Raw genomic sequence first — 21,929 nt, 5'->3', positions numbered from 1 at the left:
TGTTACTCCCACACACTCAACTTAAGGCCAACCCACAACAATCATTCACTGACCTCTAATGCATTCCAACCTATCAGCCAATAGCCTCCAGAAGCTCACAAAAATGAGGCAAAAAGTTGCGCTTCCACCAGACAGTTCTTGTCAGTGTTTTGTGTCAGGTCAAGATCTGGAGAAGTTAAACGTTACTGTTCACATTTTATACACCAAAGAATACAACCAAATCCATAAAGGGATTCAGTGATCAGGAGAGTCTTTAGAAGATACTGAGTGGTACAGAGAACACCTCGTATTTTTAATGCAGACAGAAAGAGGAGTAAATGTGAATGATAGTTCAGAAAAGAAGACCATTTGACAGACAACACAACAAGCTTTTAAGAATGATAAAAATGATTTGTAGTGATTAGTTTAATGCATTCTTTACAACTGACACACAACAAAGCAGAGAATTAATTTGGTTTACAATGCTCATGAATTGAATTACAATGCAAATGTCTTTTATATTTATTTGTTAAGGCAGTGAGCGTTATATTTGTGCTTCGCTACGTAATGCTTTAACATGATATTCAGCTACAAATTCAGCTACAAAGATTTTTTCAGATGTAAATTAATGTCACTTCCCAGCTCTTTCACACTCCAATGCTAATAACTGTAAAGCCTGCAGCGGTGTTACATGAAAGCAAATATTGATAAAGCAGCAAATTTGTCTCTGTAATTGTAAGCAACTGCAATGTTTTAGTTTAGTGCTTCTCTAGGCAAAGTTTATTACTGAAAATGTTTCCTATTAAAACCGTGCATCCATTTTCATCTACAACAATGTAAAAATGGCGTGAATGGAGAATTGGTGTGTATTGCAATATGCAATAAGACTCACAGGAGTTAATATTTTGTGCCTATTCGTTGTCTTCTCCCAAACCGACTCCACTTTAGTTTGAGTTATATAGTAAACTCAACCAAGACCCACATGTGGGCCATCCAGGCTCAATCCTCTGCAAGCATTCCTCTACGTCTCTGGCATGTCGTAATACTTAGGGGTGTTGTCAGCTTTCCAATTTATAGAGTAAAAACTCTGGAGTACACTATCCTCAATGCTTCAATAGAGTCTGTTCCTTTTTCCAGTTGTGACTTTGGTGGTAAAATCCCACAGATGTCTACTGCCATCTCGAGGATTTTAGTATTGAGTCGTATACACAGATAAGATTAGATGGTTGCATCAATGAAATCTCGTTTTGCGTATCCTTTCTGTAATTAAAACAAAATAAATTATTAAAACGTTATGACTCCAACCTACCCCTTGTCATGGTAAATCTCAGTAGCAATCCCAAACAATAATGCGCTTTTGTTACATATCAGCTTTGATAAGGTTGTGTATGGTTTGATAAGGATGGTAAAATTTGTGCACATGACACACAGATCACCTGTCTGACTGAAGTCCATTTGGGCCACGGAGCATCAGAAACACACATATTCATACTTTATAGGGATTGTTCAATAAAATGAAGCCATAAGTCTGGCTACCCTATTTTTGGTTTTAAAAAAAGTTTAAAATAATTTTTAAGATATATTGTTTCTTGTTTAAAATTAGCAATTATCAGCACTAAATAAAATGTAACTTTTAGTAACTATACAAAAACTTTAATGAGACATGAAATTTTAAAATCGTTACTAATATAAACTCAGATAAGTAAAGGGAACATCATGTATGCTTGAACAGGGTAATGTCTGGTAATCAGTTATGGGCTTTAGGTAAATATTTGTCTAGCTATGCTGTCTAACTGACTGGGAGAGCAGATATCACACACATAGAAAAGCATATTGATGGGCATTAGAACAACCTCCAGTAACAACACCTTAGACGTACTCGGTTACTAAAGTAACCTCGGTTCCCTGAGATACGGGAACGAGTACTGCCTCGGATGACGCTATGGGAAAACTCAGATGACTGAAGCTTTTAATAATGCATTGAATACCGCACGGGCATTGGTGAGTGCAAAGTAAAACTTTGAACCAATGGCAGCGAAGCTGCACGGAACTACAGCTTTGAAAAGGGTGGAACTTATGGCTATTCAAGCAGACACATCACCGTAGAATCCTAGGTTACTTCGACTGAAGCGACGACCATATGCAGCTTGTAAACTAGAATTTGATAGTCTTATTTAATAAACACTGCATATAGGAATTTATTGTGTGTCTGATATTTGACCTGTGTTTTGACTTCCATAACCTTTTATGTTTTACTTATAGTCAATGTTTTCTTGTACAGCTGCTTTGTAACAATGAAAATTGTAAAAAGTGCTATATAAATAAAGCTGACTTGACTTGACTTAAACACTGCTAGGAACCAAGTACTCGTTCCCGTATCTCAGGGAACCGACTTTACGTTAGTAACCGAGTACGTTCCCTATCGATACTTCACTCGTACTGCATAGCAGGACGCTATGGGTAACCAGTATAATCCCACCATGCAACAAGTGAAACGAAAAACACCAGTAGATAGGGTATGAAGCAGGGAAGCCCTGCAGAAGGCGGAAAAGCCAAGTTAATACCGGTGCGGCTGGTAGCAACCGCAGTCCAGTAGTCTAGTCTTAAACAGAAAGGACCCGGGTCTGTAAGGCTAGAACGTCCAGACTGTAGAACCCAGCAGGCCGCCACACAAATATCCGCTATGGAGACTCCACTAGACCACGCCCAGGAAGAGGCGACACCTAAAGGGGGCGGAATGCTCAATGTAAATCTTAAGCGCTCTGACTGGACAGAGCAGGTTCAGCTCGGGGTCCGCAGCTCTCTGAAGTGTGCGAGGTCAGTTCCGGACTCGTCCATTCCCTGGGCCGAGTAGGGGGCGGGCCATGACCTGGTGAGTTCATCATGAACTTCAGGGAAGAACGGTGAAGTCCGCTGACAAGGGGCCAAGCGGTGCCCGGGCAGGAACCATTAGTCCAGGCGGCTGCGAGAGGGTTCCTCTGGGTTCCTCCACAGCTGCGTTCCAACCCAGTTCCTCCACAGCTTGGACTCCACACCCGGTGTGGGTTCACTGTGCTTTACAGACGGCAGAAGGGCAGGGTCGGATACTGAGCCTGACAGCTCCTCCATGTCTAAAGCAGCTAACGACATGTTGTCGTCCTCCTCAAATTAGTTTTCAACAAATGAGACCATGTCATTGGTGGCCGCCAATGGACGCTGGTCAGGCTGGGAGAACTGAACCGGCAAAATGTTTCTCTGTGGGGAAGGCGAGCCACGCCAAAAAGGCATTAGCCCACACTTCCCCGAGCGCGGGAAGGTCCCAGGTATGAGACGCACTCATCAGGCCCGGCAGAGGCATGTAGGAGTACCCCCCATGAGTGACAGGGACAACGCGGTATTTGAAACTTGACGGATGGCGGAAGGGAAAAGGAACCAGCACTGCTGAGGCCAGCGAAGTCTATGAGCAGAGAGGTCCGGTCCACTGCATTGCTTTTCCGACGGCGAAGCTATCAGTCCGAGGTGGCGAGCTAGAAGTCGTTGCTGAAGGAGACGAGATCTAGGGCCCTACGACAATGTGTCTGCTTATATAACCATAACCCACACCCTTTTTGGCAGGCGCCATCGCCATAGGTCCGTGCAGCTTCGCAGATATTGGCTCAAAGCTTAATTTGCACTCACCAATGGCCATGCAGTATTCACTGCGTTATTAAAAGCTTCGGTCATCTGAGAAAATTTTGTTTTCCCATAGCGTCCTGCTACGCAGTACGAGTGAAGTATTGATTGGGAACAACTATTCCCCTATTCGTACTATTATTTGTACTATTCCCACATTGTATCCGCCCACATTTATGCACTAAAATAAACAGATGACCATTGGCCTTGCAAGCTGACACTTAGTAAGAAAGTACACATTCTCTCTATATGCTGTATACTGTACACACACACACAGAAAATAGCCTTAAGTGCAAAGTCTGTACACAATAAGGGATCCAATTACATGAGTGAATATCAGATAACACAGAAAAGGTCTTTGTCTTAAGAATACTTGCTACTGTGTTAATTGATTTGTGCTTTTAACTGGGCTAGACACAGACACTCACCTGTTTGTAGTCTCTGTGGAGTTTGCTGTACTGAAACATGTTGCACAAAACTGTGGAAGCAGCTCTGGCTGCCTTTAGTTTCCCGGGACTGAGAAAAAAAAACAGAAGATAGAAACATGAGAAGCATTGCTGGGACATTGTGCTCTCAATTAAACTGCTTAATAATGAAACAGCAGGTAGGCTATATTTCAACAGTACTGGCATAAGATGTGAGGTGCATTATACATCAGTCTTTCATGGTCATATTTGTGTGAAACCATTTTCTTCAAAGATTAGGCTTTTCGAGGCTAAGTCCAATGTGTTTATATTATAACAACAGAGAGACAACTATAAAAAAAATCAATTCAGTGGTTAACAAGTATAGGATTTTAACTAAAACCACTATACCCATACAAAAATATCTGATTACAACAAAACCAATAGTTGAAATTTCAAGAATAAAAATATTACTTTCAATGTTTCCCAATTACTCAATAGCAGGATGATTTTAAGAAATTACTCTTACTTCTATGGAACACAAAATACAATATGTCCACACAATGGGGACCAATTGTTAACAAAATTCTTCAAAATATTGTGTTCTACGGAAGAAAGAAAATCATACTGGTTTGGAATGAAAAGAGAGTAAATTAGGAAAGAAGTTTCATTTTGAAGGTGAACTGTCCATTTAACATCTGCTAACACTTTGATGGTTCCCCAAAATACATTCTATAACTTTGCAACTTTATAACGACTTCTCCTAACCCTAACAATGCCAATACTCTAATGGGAATTATTTGCAAAGTTACTGATAGTTAGTATTATTGTCTAAAGTGGACTAACATAAAGTGTAACGCTTAGGTGTATTAAATATATATCATTACAGTCACAGAGGGGCATTTTCCATTATTTGGGTTATACCAGCCACTAGTGGAAAATGTGATATAACTAAATATTTTCTGAGAAACATTATGGTAATTCTATACCTGTTGTCATGAGATGTCTTAATGCCAACCAGCTTGGGCAGTCCATCAAAGAAAGCGATATCTCTTGCAGCTACAGAACTTCCTGTAACAAGATTATTGAGAACTCCACAGATATTCACCACCACGTCACTAGAAGGCTCTTTCTGATATCCGTCACTTGGGAGTTTGGTCACCAGAATATTCACCACTTTAGTGGCTAAGGATAAAAAGCAATGAGAAACATAGCTGGAGTTAGACAAACAGGAAGAGTGAGATACGTGCAGTGTCTCCTGTGGCTTTGGTTCAGTGGGGTGGATTACTTTTGGAGCAGACGGCTGAACTCAAGGGGGGTGGGGATATATGCTATATATTATATTGAGACCAATACAAAAAAGTGTCTGATGGGAACATCTGAAGTCTGAATGTGCGATAAAGTTAAAGAATGTGTAGGAGCCAAACAATGTGTCAAAAATCTGACCTGTACTATTATGGGATGGAACAGGGTTCAGTGGGGAGGCAGAAAGAATGAAATATACCCACTAAATGGGTTTTGCAAGTCATCTGCTTGAGCAATAAATATGTTTAGGACACTTTTTTGGCAGAATGCTGAATTCTTGGCTGGGAAATCTTACACATTGAAAACTAAAATTAGAGACAAAGAGTTGAGAGTTGACTGACTAACCCATATCAGCTTTGTTTTTGCAGTGTCGGGAGAGGTTTCTCAGAAGACCCATGACAGAGCGGAGTTCAGTGTCGGTGGGTGTTCGTAGTTGGTCGAGAATCACAGGCAACATCCGCTCCTGTTCCAGTGCCACTCGACTCAAAATTGAGGCCCACTGGGAGAGAGAACAAAAGAAATGAGCGAGCAAAGGAACGAGTACGAAGACGAGCAAAACGAGTAGTAAGGATGGAGCGCGATTAATTATAAAGCTTGCTTTAGACGTAGGAAAACAGTGAAAACAAAGAAGTGGAAACATGAGATCATAACAGAAAGTACAGTAAACTAATCAAGCACACGCTGCAAATGATAAATCACATGAGTGACAACATAAATCCAATATAATTGATTGAATAGACGGAATCTATCTGCGCTCCCTGTGGAGCTGGTTTGATTGGGTGTGTTTTAAACATCTCACTCTGAATTCCCCGGCAGTGATGTTTTGCAGGGCTCCCGCAGCACCCTCACGCGTGCATGTGTTTGTCTCACAGATCTGCAGGATGCGGTTGTACAAACCGACTATCTGAGGGTGCCACAACCACTCTGCTCCTTTAGGCACTCGTGCAACTTCAGAGAAGGTGGACAGATCTTGAATCTTCTGCAGAGACACATCATGAGCTTTAGACAGGACGCTTGGAAAAGTTATGCTTATATATTGAAATCAGAGAGTACTAACATCTTTTGCCTTCTTGCTTTGTGGGGTGAAGCAGCCTATGGGGTCACTGTGGCTTGTGCCCTGTGCTCGTGAGGATCCTTCCAAACGCATCTGAACCGACGCAGGGATCTCAGTATACAGCTGGTAGGAGAGATTGCGCAGAACACATATGCAGTTCTCCACACCCTAGGGGAACAGATAGGCGATTCAGATGGTTTTAGAAATTAATTTTGATTATGGCACTGAAACGGCAACTGTTCTTGGCTTAGAAAATGTTGTTTTATAACAATTGTGGGAAAGATTCAGATTTCTGACCTTGTCCTCTACTTTTCCCTCATCCAGAGAGTTTTTTATGTATCCAACCATGGAGTCGATCAGCCCACGAGTTTCACGCATCTGTTGCCTGGTTCTTTCATTCACTGAGCTCAGGTTCCTTGTAAAACATAAAAATGGGTGTAGTTAACATATCAATAGGCTTTTGTCTGCACGTTTGTGTGTTTCCATTTTTATAGCGCATTAATCTTTGTCTCTATAAATCCTTTGTCTCTAAGAAAACAATAGGCATATACTCTTCATCTGCTGTTGTTTGTTAACTTGCAAATTATAAAAACTATAAACTAACCAGCTATATGTGATTGAATGCATGTGTATGTGAGTTTAAATATTAATAAACCTTCATGGGTATTACTAGTTGTATTTAGACCAACAGAGTGTGAACGGCAGTGCAGAGGCATTTAGGTAGGGTTTATGAGCAGCTGTACCTGAGACAACCTGTGGTGTTGTAGAATATATCAGTCTCAGACATGCTCTGCTGAATGACCCCAGCATCTCCACCTCCAGATAGAGGCACCAGCACTCGCTCTGTCAGCTCAGACAAGCTCTCTCTTGCCAATCTTTCCTTCAGACTGTCTTTAGAAGACAGGTTCCACAAAATTCCTACAAAGAAGTGAAAACTGGAAATGTACCAATTCATGCATAAGCTGCATTTGAATTTGCACTTATTTGCGTTCAACTGTATGGCGAATGCTATAGACGGTTTCACTAGACAGACATACCTGAGACCACGTTAACTTATTTTTATGATGTTGCTTTAAAACCATCTATATGCTATAAGTTGGCTATATGGGGAAATCTTATGTATAGTTAGTGAATTTGTTGTATATGTATCAAATTCTCAACGACAAAATACCTGAGTTCAAAACGCACTCAAAATTCACTTTTTCACAAGACATTTTGAATAATCTGATTTAAAAACATGTCATGTGTTTCTACTTTCCAGACTCCAACAAGTTTTTGGGTCAGACAGTACTTAAAATCATGCTGGATCCCTGAACAAAGCCTTAGTAACCCTGTGTCTAGGTAACAAGCAAAACAGAAGCAGAACACCTGCTATAGTTTGTTCTGCACAGAAATGTATGAAACTGTTTTGTGTGGCAACTTCTGGCTCTTTTAAGACCAAATAATTTTGAACAAAGCTTGGATGTTTATTTTCACTATTTTGAAATCCAATTTAGGGAGTAATATCATTCATTTACTCCAAAAAAACGATTTGCTACTAAACATATTTCTAGTACACGTGATACAATCTAGTGAGGTTTTTTTTGGAGGGTGACTATTCTATTCATTGTCTAAGATCTCTTTAATGGCTACTGGGGGAAGTTACAAAGAACTAAGCCTCTAGTGTTGTGGGGTTTTTTAGCGTGCCATAGATCAAGTCATAAAATGTCAGTAGACCTGGCAACCCAATGTGGAGCACCAGAGAATGTCAAGGATTGTTTACTGAGTGAATGTGAGTGAGTGTCTGTGTGAGGGGGTGGAGAATGATAGTAGAGCTCACAAAGCACAAAGACCTCTGGGAGTCCAACTTCCCGCTGTACATATCTGAGGTTTGGAGTGACTCCAGTTACTTTCAGACTATCCTTTTTGTTCAGTTTCTCTCTGTGCACTCTGTGCTCTGTTCAACTACACCTGTTCACATTGACAAATCTTACTCCAAACTGGTGCCTCCACTCCCTCCACTGATATACTGTTTTGTATTTTGTTATCGACGTGACGACTGACAAAAGACTACATGTACAATTTACAATATTCACTACTGTACTTAAATAACTCTGTAATTCTAGCGAATGTGTGAGTTATATTCTGTGTATTCGTATTAAAGTCTATATTCCTTTATTGGGGTAATACAATGTTCAGAGTACTTCACCATGAATGTCCACTATTTATACAAGCACACCTGTGATATTTTTGCGTAGTTCATCATCCAGTTCTTTTAAAGCACCAATGAGTTTGCTTATTCCACCAGTTTCGATAAGTGCAGTCTTGTTGTCCATGTTCTCGTATATGAGGTTGCGTGTAGCTCCTGTGGCGTAGCGCTGCACCTCTTGGTTCTCACTGCTAAACAGCTGCACTAATGCAGGGATTCCCTTCAGACTGCGTACCTGCGAAATAATAAAAACAGAGAGAATAATTTTTAAAAAGCTCAAAATATTTTTTTCATCGGTTAGTTTTAATCACTTTAATTCCATATCTCGAAAATCCAATTTCTGTGCTTGACACTTCTCAGAGAAGTGTAAAGCACTCACTGCTTTCTTAAAGAAGCCCAACATGGCAACCTGTTCAGACGTCTGTCTTTGTTTTCAGTGATGTGCTCTCAGGCAGAATGTTCTACCCCTTGAGGGCCCAGGACAAAGATTAAGGGCAGAAGAAAGCCTTTCTCTCCAGCTGGCCTGAATATACCGTATAACAATAGTGAAGAAAAAGTAGTTTAGCCTTGAGTCTGACCACGAGACGTAAATTAGGCTAGTATATTTTATGATAATATAAGCAGCCAGTAGGGTTTTTTTTAAATCTCTGTTTTGTAAAGTCTACTTTAAATAGTTACTCTTAATCATTCAAAACTATTTTGTATAACTAGTATATCCAGTGGAGGCCATTTTGATCTATTTGTTTACTCAACAGATACATAAACAAAGTTATTTTTTTAATCGTTGGGCAATGGATTCACACATACAGACATACATGGTCACCATTTCAAAACTTCAGTAGGGTTGCATTTTATAGAAATTACATGTGAAATGATATAGTTCAACATTTAAAACCGTCTGTAGACTCCTGCATTCTATTCGCTCCGGATGCACTGTTTTTGAAAGGAAGAACACATCCTGTGTTTACGTTCTCTAATCCTGTTCAAACAGAGTGCTGAAGGCTGCTCAACACAGCAGGTCTGCTGGACCTCTTTGCCTCTCCTTAGGCCTATAGCTGGTCTCAAACAGTAGGAAATGTCTTAAAGACAAAATGTAAAACTGTGAAATTGTGTTTTCATGACCAAACTTTCCTGTCATTGTCAAGTTGTTTTTAATTCCTACTGTAAGCTATTCATAATTAAGAAAATTCCAAATAAAAGCATAACAAAGGCATGCAAACGCTGTGTGTGTGCGTGCGGTAACACACAAAATAAGTAGTTACATTAAAACTGTGCACAAAGGCCCTGACTTAAAGTGTTAATATGATACTAACACGGCAAATGTTAATAAGGTTGTTGAGCAAATGTAGTGTTTTTTTACCATGACTTTGGCTTCGTTGCTGTGGTAACACTGATGCTGTATGTACGCTGCTCCCAACATATGCATGGCAACATCGTTGGAAGAGATATAGTTGATTGCTGTGGTCATGTCCAGATTATTGATTCTGTTCGCACACACACAAAAGTAAAAAAGTTCAGAAAAAACTATTTTCATAAAATAATATATCAAAAGCTTGTTTTGTTTATAATATTAGTACAAGTAAAACTTGTATGAATCCTTATTAATGGTATACCTGGTATATTGTTTTTAATTGCTAAATGATTGGTTGTTTTCAACCAATATTTGGGTCAAAAGCAACAAACCTTAACGATGGGTCAAAATGATAGTTTACACAAATTTTTTTTAATTCTGTTATTATTTTCTCACCCTCAGATTGTTCCAAACCTGTATACATTTCTTTGTTCTGCTAAACACAAAATAAGGTATTTGGAAGAATGTCAGTAACTGAGCAGATCCCCATTGACTCCCATAGTATTTATTTTCCCTACTATGGCAGTAAATGGGGGACAAGATCTGCTCGGTTACTGACATTCTTCCAAATATCTTACTTTGTGTTTAGAAGAGTATCCCTTTAAATGGTCTATATTTAATTAAAACAGTTTAAACTGAGCTTTTTGGGCAAAAACAATCCAGTTCAATATACAAACCAAAGTTTGGGTTTGTCTCTTTTTGACTTAAAGGGACAGTTCACCCAAAAATGAAAATTCTGTCATCATTTACTCACTCTCAAGTTGTTCCAAATCTGTATACATTTCTTTGATCTGATGAACACAGTGGAAGATATTTGGAAGAATGCTTATAACCAAACAGTTCCAAAATGTACTGCCATAGTTGAAAAAATTACAATGGTAGTCAAGAGCCCCAGAACTGTTTGCTTTCATACATTCTTCAAAATATCTTCTTTTGGGTTCCAAAGAACTCAGAACTGGTTGTCAATGATGGCCAAGTACTGTTTGGTTGCAAGCATTCTTTCAAATATCTTTCTCTGTGCTCATCAGGACAAAGACATTTATATAGATTTGGAACAACCTGAGGGTTGTCCCTTTACCTGAACTATCCCTTTAACTATGGGTTGAAAACAACACAGCATTTTCTAGAGTGTTTGGAGTGTAAACTGTAAGTTATTGTGCAATCAATTTGTTTCTCTTACCCGCCTAGACCATCAGTCATTCCATCTTCAAATCCATCACACACATCCACGCCACGTCCCACACTCTTCATACTATGCACAGACCCTGCTCTCTTTATGGTGCCCTGGTAATGCCCGGCACCCATCATAGTGCTGCCCCCTGTGGACATCTGTTGCCATTGCATGGAGCTGCCACTCATCCTCTGCTGCTGTTGCTGTTGCCCCTGTCGATTATTTATGCGGCTGATGGTGCGGTGGGAGGGGCCTTTAAATGAATACTGATGAGCAAACTCGGACTCCCTCCGTCCTCTACTAGAACCATCCTGTGCCAAGGTGTCGCTTAGGTGTTGTTGCCTGTGCACAACACTTGGTGAAGGGCTGTGGCCGTAGGACTGCATCCAGTTGGATACAGGTGATGACTGCCGGTGCATTGTATGGCCACCCCTTAATGCTGCCTCATGCTCAGTCCGATTCATTGTTCTTGATTCATTGTGCATCTGATTGGTGTAAGAGCCACTAAGATGGGCATCATCATGTGACATGTACGGGCGACCCACTACTGCCGGAATGGGGGTACCGAGACTGACTCTGTGCCGAGTTCCCATTTCTACCGCAGAGCGAGATGAAAATCCCTCTGTGTGCTGAGACGTCCTGGGGGTCTAAGTACAGAGGATAAACGAGAAATGAAAAACTGAAAATATGCCTAAGAATATTAATATCATGCAATAAACCATGTTTTGAGATTGAACATTGCTTTTCCAGGATAGTCTGTCTCACTGCTATCACACTGAGGGATAACAGGGCGTCTAACACACCATTTGACTCATGAAGTGGTGGATAAGGAATGTTTCAGATCAGCCCCTGAACTCAGCACATTGGGCCTGATCTCAATTCCACAGCTTGCTAGATCACCTTCTAAACAGAGCTTTCACATGAGAATGCAAAATATCACATCATTGTGTGTAACGGGTGCAGCCACACAGAGCGCAGTTATCAGGGGATTGTGGATTTTATAATCTAACAAATAACTGTTCATAGGTGAATGTTGTATCCTGAATATCAGCAAATATAGGCATGTATGAATGTAGGCATAATCTGGCAACTTATCCAATTTTATCTCTGTACTAAACAGCAACATTTGAAAACTGAATGGAAATGTTATTTCCTATTGTAAAGCTAAAGCTAAGACTAAAACACTTTGAATAACATTGTTTGAATAACTTTGTCAAGATTCTGCAAATGAAGAACTCAGGGACTGGAAATGTGTTGAATATATAGTCTCACTTACTGCTATTGTTCTGTTACCATTGTAGACAAGAGACTTGGAACTGAATCCAGGGCCTGTTTGGTATCTTGTGGTGGACGAGCCATTCAATTCTGAAAAAAACAACTGCATTATAAAATACTAAGTTTCACCTAATTTGATCTCTGTATGAGTGATGTTTTACTGTCAAATATGTCAGTGCTATACTTGTTTGAACCGCACTGGCCCCCATTCACTTCTATTGTACAGACACAAAAAACAATGAAAGTGAATGGGACATTTTTTAAAATGTCTTAATAAAAGAAATAAGTCATTAAGGTTTGACATGACAAGAGGGTGAGTAAACGATGACATAATTGTTATTTTTGGGTAAACTATACCTTTAAACACTTTTTGTCTGTTTTTAGATAAACTGAACCAAGAAAGAATAGCCACCAAAGAATTCCTCCCCAGGTGGCTTTCATTTTGATAGGGTTATTTCCAAAGCATTACATTGGCCTGCATTAACACATGACCCAGGGTGTCACCTGATCCATGTTTGGCATTCAGCTTTGACTGGGTGCTTCATCGAATTTTGAGAGATCAGGTTTCTATCACTGCTTGGCTTCCTACTCCGCTACCACAGTCCTTATCAGTAGTCCACAACAAATTGGTATGGGACCATACATTAGGTCAAAGTCTCCAAAACATTCTTAGAGGAAGCTGGTGGAGAGGGGAAGTCTGCTATAGTGATCACACTATAACAGAATGAAACAAGAGGAAAGGAGGATGACATCATAGGGTGGTCCTTTGTCTTTTCCTCTTCATCCCTACCTCTCTTTATTTGTTTCCTTCTTTCTTATGAACAACTTTGCTCTGAAACCTTACTTTCTGGTCAAAGATGAAAAAATGCAGTGTTTAATCCCAGGATAAAAGAAAACCACACAGCAGTAGAACACTAAAATAGTCTGTTTTCAAATACAACAAACCAAAGCAACCCAGCTTTTCACCCAAACACAGAGACAAGCACATAACTGTGGTAAGAGGAATCAAAATGAAGTCTGTTTTGAGAAACACAAGAAAGACAGATGAGGTCAACTATTCCTTTTCCTATATATCTATAACGCTGAGAAGGGAAATTTCTCAATACATGATGAAAACATATAGATTTTTTCAGATCTCCTGAATGCTTTTCAACCAAAGAAGGAAAATACTGTGGTGGCTAAAGTATCAACTATGTATCTTTATATTTTAATTGGTCTCTGAAAGCTAATTTAAGAGTAAATGCTTAGTAGAATGTGGCATCACTGAGGTAATATCTAAAAACCATGAGATAATACCCTCCTCTTAAAGCAGATTTATTATAAAACATTTTCCCACTCAAGTTATAAATTAAATTCTGTTCCACAACATGGAATATTACAGGTTTTACTAAATTAAAGTTAATCAAGATCCTTTTAAGTGTCAACAGGTTTTCTATGTTAAATGTCAGCCGGAAGAGCCAAGGAGTACTTAACTATAGCAGTGGTCAAAATGATTATTCAGCAGAATATTACCTCTAAAACGGAAACATGTTTTTTTGGTAGATATAAAGGTCTTCAGGCATTTCACATACCAAATGTTTAGAGTTAAAGCAAGTGACAGTAGGACTAAAATTTACTTTTGTTTCTCATTCTAAACTTCTAAAAATAATTCTAAAAGAATCTAAAGCAGTATAATGACATGCTTAACCTGCTACTGCTGATACTAATAAAGTGAGAGCTTTTTATTGCACATGCTGAATAAATAAAGAGAATGCCTCTGAGAATGTTTTAAACTCATGCCCTGTGCATCTGATGATTCCCAGAAAACTTGGCTACACACTGAGAAACAGAGCTTTAATCCAGATGACAAATAAATAGCGAAGTGTGAGCCACATGTTTTGTGTTCCAAAGAAGCAGCTGTACAAAAATACACCTTCCTTTTAACTTTATCGGGTTTATTCTCTTCAGAAATGTACAACACGTCCTCCTATTGAGGATAAAATAGAACTGTCCTACGGACACATTTGCTGCAAATCAAATAACAGGTCAAACTGAGCTCACGTGTAAGAGGACAACAAAAACGAAGAGAAATCACAATAAAATACATAAACATTACTTTCAATGTTTTTATGATGTTGATATTCTAATGTATGTAAAGTGGCAGTCCATTAGGTTATTATTATACACCATTCTTTATATGATACATAATAAAGAAATTGATTCAGAAAAACATTCAAGGACAGCAGCTGGGTCTCAATTTTTTATATAAGTTCACATCCTAAATTGTTCCCTAACATATTTTGGATAGAAGCTTTCAAGTGAGTTGTTGTGAATAGGGTCAGAGTTTGAATGCCTAGCATTCTTTCCCTAATAGGTCTCACAAAAGATATACATGTTGCTAGATTAAATGCTACTGGTCAGCAATGCAATTGCCAGTATGTTACTCAGACTTTGATGCAGAGCTCAGTTTGAACTATACGGTATAATCCATACTTTATGTGTTATTTAGATCTGTCACAATTTCAGATTTTCACGACATTATTATCACGGCCAAAGGAATTCACAATAACAATATTATTACGAGGTAAACTGAAACACATTAAATTAAACATAAAGTGGTTCTTGGTGCAATTTTATCCTATCAATAATCGTAGTTATTAATGTCGCGGTCGACACCACTAGTGTGATTTATTATTTTAGAGAAGCATGTGCACTTTGGACAAATGAAATTTATCATCACAAATTGAATAATAAGAAAAATTGAAAAATACAAAATAAATAAAGAACCTGAACTGAACTGGCCTTACTGACCTGCCCGTGGGATGTTTATCCTTCATCTTGAAATATGATACGACCAACAGCATATGCTAAATACTCCTTCTTCTACATATTCTGTTAATGTGTGATGTTTTAAACTGTGCCTGACTTGAATCCAGCCCCGGATTGGCTAATCGGGAGCACCGGGAGAATTCCCGGTGGGCCGGTCAGTTTTTTTGGCCGCGAGGGCCGGTATTGTCATGGCACGGTTGAAATGTGGCTTTCCCTAGGTTGCCTTCACTCACAGCAGCCCTAATCTTTTTATTTATTATTTTATCGCAGCCCCACTCTTTTTTATTTCATATTTTTTCGCAGCCCAACTCAGAGCGCAGCCTGCAGGTTAATGATGACGTGATTATCTTTTGACTCCCTGGCCCCGCCCCCGACAGCGCCACTGCAAGTTGCTCAAAATAAAAAACCGTCAGAAATAAAAATGGATGACAGAAAGCGCAAAGGCGGCGCTGAAAAGTCCAGAATAAAAAGCAAGAAAGCTCTGGAAACGGACGCGGCCAAATGTTCTAAGCCGACCACATTTTTTCTCAAAACAAATGAAGACGAGGAGACGGCCGGTAAGCTAACGTTAAGGTATTTAGGAATAGGAGCATTGCAAGACGCTAGCGGCCGTGCAAAACAAAGTTGTATGCAAACAATTCACATGTTTCAATAGGTGCAAGGTAGCTCATTGCTAGAGCACCCGTCCCACATTCGGACAGACGTCGGTTCGAAGCCCGCGTTAATTAATGTTTTAGGGTTGTCCATGTTTCCTTGAAGCTACACTTATGCAGAGGAAAAAGAGATGAAACAATCATTAGAAATCATTGTGAAAAAAAGTCAGATAACAGTCAAATAGTTTTATTATTTAATTAATGTTCTCATATTTGTAAAAAATATTTGAAGTTGTAAAACAGACGTTTCATTAAAATAAATTATAGTGTCATTAGACAGTGCAATACATTTTATTTTAATCTTTTGTAATTTATATTTTTTTCCTTATTTCAATGTTTGGATATTTATGAACACTAATTCTTAAAGAAAATAGATTCTGATACTGTCCGGCTATTTACTGTTCTCATAAATCTTCACTGTGAAGCAAAACTTAGGCTACTGTATTTTCACTGAATGACAATGAATTCAAGGCTGTAGAGAACAGTGCGCTATTGCAGACTTAGGTTTTAATTATCATTATTTTAATATAGTCAGTCGTAAACTAAAGTGGGCCGGTCTAAGGCATGAAACTCCAGGGCTGAAAATGAGTCCCAATCCGGCCCTGCTTGAATCGTTTTGTAGAGCATTAGCAAGATGGAGTTGAGCTAACTTTATGATGAGGAAAAAGTCTCAAAAATTATCGTGATTTAGATTTTTGACATAATCGAGCAGCCCTAACACAATAAGACCAAGCAAATATTTGCATGATGCAAAACGATTGAGTGTCACACAGACTCGACAGAGCATTCTACCCAGTTCCTATAACAGATTGGTGTTTTTCTTCATATTAAAAACAAAAGAATTAGCTTATTTATTAGGATTAATTAACTATTGTATTATAAAATAGTAACTAGTCCTAATGAACTAAACTTCATTATAAAATAGTTACAAGTAGCCTAAAAGGGATTTGTCATTCGTTGAATGCGTTAATGTGAATTAATCTGTCTGTCTAAAAACCCAGATAAGATCGTCTGTATGTTGTATTACGGGACCCAAAAGAGAGCCGTGGGTTATTGCTCACCTGTTGAGGTAACGTGAGAAGCGCTCTGTCGGGACGATGATGCGGCTTTCTCCGCCATGCGCTGCTGGACCTGCTGCTGGACGCGCTTCACTTTAGACAGTCGGTCTCTCGCTAGCTGGTCATCGGACGGGACCGCGTATGTAGTGACCGATGTTCTGGGCTGTAAGGCAGAGAAGAACATGCCCTCAGTGGCCCCTACAACACTCATGATTAAGTCACCAAAGTCGCTCCGAAAGTCGTATAATCCAAACTAGATATTTAATAAAGTGTCCGAATGCCCCCGAAAACCGTCCGGTAATGGTATTTTTCTGAATCTATTCCGAATAGCACCTGAAAGTAAATCTCACGTAGCGGAGGTCATATGAACAGCGATTCGTGCACTTGGTCTGTGTGTGTGCAGGTCTGCGCAGGCGGTGTGTGAAGTACAGATACAGAGAGTGTGTAGACGGGGCGGGGCCTCCTCGTTCACAATGCTCTCAGCACTGAGATATTTATGCACTGCTGTGCTACACAAGTGACGGTAAAGATGTGGAGATTATGTCAACTACACTTTACCGATTGCATTTGTGTGAAACAGCGTCAGCTTTGTTTGACTCATCTAATAGGCTACTATAGGCTACAAAAAGTACAATAGTAGGCTACACAAGTCATTTCGTCTTTTCTGTTTAAAAATGGGTTTTATTGATGCGACTTATAAATGCGAAAATAAACTGAAATACTTAGTGATGTCCAAGTAATATAAAGTATACAAATATTGAGAATGTTTGAGAATGTTTCATGCATTCTCCAGGTTTTTGTTTGGTAAAATAGTAGGAATGCAGAGCTGACAAAATAGGCCTACTTTTAAAGTCTATATATTTGTGATTTAAGCACAACACATTTTCGAATAAACACAATTGTAAATGAAAAACAAAACAGTATCACTCAATGTTTTCCATCACTTAAATCCATCATGGACTTACCAATCCAGAACTCTTTCCTTTCATTGTTCTTTAGGTTCCCAGCGTCTTCCCCCCTCAGTTCCTTTCCGTTAGTTTCAGGGAACACCGTATTACAATATCCTTCTTTCAGTCCACATTTCTTTCTTCTCCTGTGAACGAGTCAAGCACGCACTACATAGGAGTCATATAAAAAGAATCACACACCCAAATTCTGACCTTGCATGCCCCTCCTCCCAGGGATTTAATCATAAAAGAATATTATACATGATACTCATAAAGGTTTTTCATAAAATATATGCGGTTGCTTGGCTAAAACAAGAGCAGAGAAGTTGGGGAAGAGAAGTGAAAGTGAGGATTTCAAGCTGCTGTTACACATGTTTAATGAGATAGCAGCTCTATTCAGTTTAGTTTGACTGGATGTTATTATTTTATGTGTATAAGGGAAGATTACTGCCTCGTGAATTCTGACATGAATCATCACTGTGATTGCATTATCCACTTTCTGTTTGAAATGAGTGGCTCAAAGCTTTTGTTTGAAACAAAGGGAAGCCCCCATCGTTCAGTATACCACACCCATTCCAGCACTCCAGCAAATCACTTTCAGTTTTAGTGTTGCGAGATATTGTACAGCGACCCCTTTGGTTATTGTATTGTGATTATTTCACAAGAACATCTCTTTGGTCTCTATATTTTTATTTCTTTATAAAGGAAAAATGAGAATGGTTGCAAAATATAAACCATTGTTTACAAAGTTGGTCTTATGCAGTAGTCACATTCAAATCCAGACTCAAAACACATCTTTTTAACTTTGCATTTAATGAATGTGCGCTGTGCCTCTGACCGTCCGACTGTTTGTGCTGTACTTTATTATATTTATTTTCTATTCTAAACTGTATTTTATTTAAATTTTATTTTTCTTATTTCTTCACTGTTCTATCGAATGGATATTTTTAATTTCTTCTATGTAAAACACTTTGAATGTACCATTGTGTATGAAATGTGCTATATAAATAAACTTGCCTTGATATGATATACTATTGTTATTTATAAACTGAATTTACATTACAGTTATATTCAACCAAAAATATAAATTCTGTCATCATTTACTCACCCTCAAATTGCTTTGTTCTACTGAACACAAAGAAATATATTTGAAAGAATGTTAGCAATTTTCAGCTCTGGGATATTATTGACATCATTGAAAAATATACAATAGTTTTTCCTACAATGGTTGTCAATGATGTCCCAAAACTGCAAATTGCTAACATGCTGCTAAATATCGTTCTCTGTGTTCAACAGAACAAATAAATGTATATAGATTTTGAACAACTTGAAGATGAGTAAACGATGACAGAATTGTCATTTTTGGGTGAACTATAACTCTAATAATTATAAACGATTTATGATTAAACATGCAAAAATGAATAAGACTAAAAAACACAATATTTGTAAAATACATTTATTTCCTAAATATTTGGGCAACAATACCAGAGCAAAGTCTTGAACTGTTGAGTCAGGGCAGAGATTCAAATAACAGCTGTCAATTTCTGTCTCAAGTAAGTGTGAGATTATTTCAGCACGATTAAATTAATCAGTTATCTAACACTACTCGAGTGTTTTAACAGTTGACTTCATAAACAGCTCTTTTCGACTTCATAATGCTTATAGTTTCACTATCATGCTTAACCTGTTATAACCCTCAAAGCTTTACATGCTTCCACTGAAATTTCTGCGGAGGTTCTCTTCTTTTGACAAAGTACCAGAAAAGATCACACTTAAAGGCATACGTTGTCTTTACATGGTCATTAGTATACTGTATAGCTGTACATGTTACAAGACACTTTGAAGCATATCCGCATAGGCAATGTGTGTTAACAAGACAGAGTTGCATAACGCGCATATTAAATACTGATTTCAATAAATCAGTGTTTGTATGAAGGGAGCTTTATATAAGTGTGGTCTAGAGAAAAAAAGTGCATGATGGACACGTACACATGAAGGGTCACTGGCTCTTAATGGTATTAGAGTGCCATCTGGTGGTAGTTACGGGGTACCGAAGCAACTACTATGGTGCTGGCAATAAAAGAGCAAATGTTTATGGATCATTTAAGCATCCTTACATTGGTACCAGTAGAGTCATAACACATTCCATTAGGGTTGATGTAAGTGATTAAGGGATAGGGTGTTCAATTCATAAGGCTAAAAGGCATGTAGAAATCTAGTCCTGTCTATACTAAACAGTAAAAAGTGGCAGGACAGAAGAACTTCAGCGATGGGGCAGGGAATCTTCATGTCCAACTGCATTAGTGACAGTCATGCAAGATATGAGGATACACTATAGTAGTTTCAGAGAGCATAAAAGAGACTTTTGTGTGAAACACTGCAGCATTCATGTCATTCATGAGAACTGTAACAACCATTGATCGGCTTTCTTTTTGGTATCAAGACTAATGACAGGGCTCTACTGAATGGCATACTTTATAATAAGCAAACTTGCTCATCTACATCTTTGCAATCTCACTTCTAATAAGATTTGTATTCTGACTTTCTCCTCACTTAGCTAACACTGTTTATTTAGTGGTTTCTCAGGAAGAAACGTGTTCGTTCAAACAGCAGTCTCTGAGAGGAAAATGCACATGAGTGTTCGATACAAGATTCATGCTGAAGAGCCATACAGGGCTGCAAATATATACAGTTTATACATGTACATACGAAAAGAATCAAAACAGTAACACAAGAAAACTACAAGCGAATAAATGTAACCATCCTTCATGTGAAAACGTGAATGTGTGTAAAGTGTACTGCTAACGCTGAAGATTGCAACTGGTCACAGCGTAAACAAAAAACTGACTAGCTGTGGGTGGATCCACTGCGTTATTGGAATAAAAATGCACTACAAAATTGTTCTATGAGGGTTGAGGAACTGGAAATAGTGACTAGATTAAAATATGATGGTACATATTAAACAAAATAAGAGATGGTAGATATAAAACAATTTTTTTTTGCTGAAATTCATATCTTGCCCCTTCAATTTCAGTATACAGGGCTGTTCCTGATGCCGCAGCAGAGCACCATGCTGAAGATCATCTCAAAGATCTGGAGGGAAAAAAGGGCATAGTAAAGGTAAGTTATTGGGCTCTAAGCTAAAATTGTAATAAAACATAACATTTAGATTGATGCCCAATCATAATGAAACTACACTAAACACATTCACTCACCATGATAATAGCAACAACCAGGGCAGCAATGCCAATCAGATAGATCTTCTCAGAGAAAAGTTGCTTGATTTTGCTGTGACAGCCCTGGAAAAAAGAAGTATTGACTCTAATTCTGCAGTGCCGTTATATCAAATAAACATGATCTGTAATTTCAGTCTTTAGAATTCTACAGCATATACAAGAAAACATTCGGCGTTTCTCACCTCTGATATTGGGACTCTATCAGGACAGACATCTGTGGCTAGTTTATTTAACACAGTGTCGATGCCCCCTTTTCCACAGCAGCTAAGCTGAAACCCAGCAATGACACAAATTAAAGGTGATCTTACAAAATACCTTTTAGGGTTTGGAGAATTATGCTCAAACATTGTTTCAACTGCTCCTAAATTAAGTGAGGACTACTCACAGTCTCATGAAAAACCTTCAGCACAGCAGTGGCTCCCTTCTTTTGATCAGGATTTGTATATGAAACACCTCTGTCATGCACTGAGTCATAGAAAGTGATCAGCTCTTTGGAGATCTGAAAACAAAAACAATGTATCAGAATTGGTTAATCAAAGTCTAACTTTGTACCCAAGGAGGTGTTTTGATGTAAAGTATGAAGTCGAGTATATAAGTTTTCAATGGGCGTAAATCCCGGGGGGGGAAGCAGGGGACACGTCCCCCCATCCGAGGGTTGTCCCCCAAAAACCTTTTTTTAAATCTCATTGTCTATTGTGAAAAATAAATATTTATGTATACCTAAAATAATTGTGTAAACAGAAAAAATACAAACGCAATGAACGCTTTTTAAGTTTAGAAACTGTTGAGTTTCCCCTCCCCTGCCTAACAGTGGTTTGGCCTACTGCCAGCTTTCCCCATTCATTTTAT

At 38.7% G+C, this 21,929-nt stretch overlaps 2 protein-coding genes across 3 annotated transcripts in view; both read right to left on the bottom strand.

Annotated features, from left to right (window-relative positions):
* Positions 1–265: 265 nt before the first annotated feature.
* On the bottom strand, positions 266–18,003 carry pkp3b (plakophilin 3b). 2 transcript variants are annotated; one of them, XM_079461103.1, is made up of 14 exons: positions 17,863–18,003; positions 16,901–17,060; positions 12,380–12,468; positions 11,113–11,750; positions 9,942–10,065; positions 8,612–8,816; positions 7,137–7,311; positions 6,691–6,808; positions 6,397–6,561; positions 6,139–6,318; positions 5,685–5,838; positions 5,024–5,219; positions 4,059–4,146; positions 273–1,239 (listed from the first exon to the last, which is right to left on the bottom strand). In XM_079461103.1, exons 1-14 carry the CDS (start codon positions 17,884–17,886, stop codon positions 1,198–1,200), a joined length of 2,358 nt encoding a protein of 785 aa, XP_079317229.1. In that variant the 5' UTR covers positions 17,887–18,003; the 3' UTR covers positions 273–1,197. The 2 variants fall into 2 exon arrangements, with proteins under 2 accessions (XP_079317228.1, XP_079317229.1); XM_079461102.1 differs by lacking the exon at positions 17,863–18,003 and having other exon boundaries at positions 266–1,239; positions 16,901–17,306.
* Positions 18,004–19,284: 1,281 nt separating this feature from the next.
* Positions 19,285–21,929, bottom strand: part of cd81a (CD81 molecule a) — a 28,529-nt gene continuing 25,884 nt past the window's right edge. The window contains exons 5-8 of the mRNA XM_079464682.1: positions 21,466–21,579; positions 21,263–21,349; positions 21,060–21,143; positions 19,285–20,937 (exon numbers count right to left, since the gene is read on the bottom strand). Coding sequence (XP_079320808.1) covers positions 20,875–20,937; positions 21,060–21,143; positions 21,263–21,349; positions 21,466–21,579 — 348 coding nt within the window. The 3' untranslated portion in view covers positions 19,285–20,874. The remainder of the gene's footprint in view (positions 20,938–21,059; positions 21,144–21,262; positions 21,350–21,465; positions 21,580–21,929) is intronic.

This window comes from Barbatula barbatula (assembly GCF_947034865.1).
Source record: "Barbatula barbatula genome assembly, chromosome: 1".
NCBI classification, from domain to species: domain Eukaryota; kingdom Metazoa; phylum Chordata; class Actinopteri; order Cypriniformes; family Nemacheilidae; genus Barbatula; species Barbatula barbatula.
Note: the sequence above shows the minus strand (reverse complement) of the source record. Positions and strands in the feature narration are given on the sequence as shown.

Excerpts from the sequence above, each read along its gene's own strand:
- pkp3b (XM_079461102.1), bottom strand. The coding sequence starts at position 17,108 with ATGAGTGTTGTAGGGGCCACTGAGGGCATGTTCTTCTCTGCCTTACAG. Across the intron at positions 6,562-6,690 it reads AGGGAAAAGTAGAGGACAAG|GGTGTGGAGAACTGCATATG; the intron begins GTCAGAAATCTG and ends CTGTTCCCCTAG. Across the intron at positions 1,240-4,058 it reads TCCACAGAGACTACAAACAG|AAAGGATACGCAAAACGAGA; the intron begins GTGAGTGTCTGT and ends TTTTAATTACAG.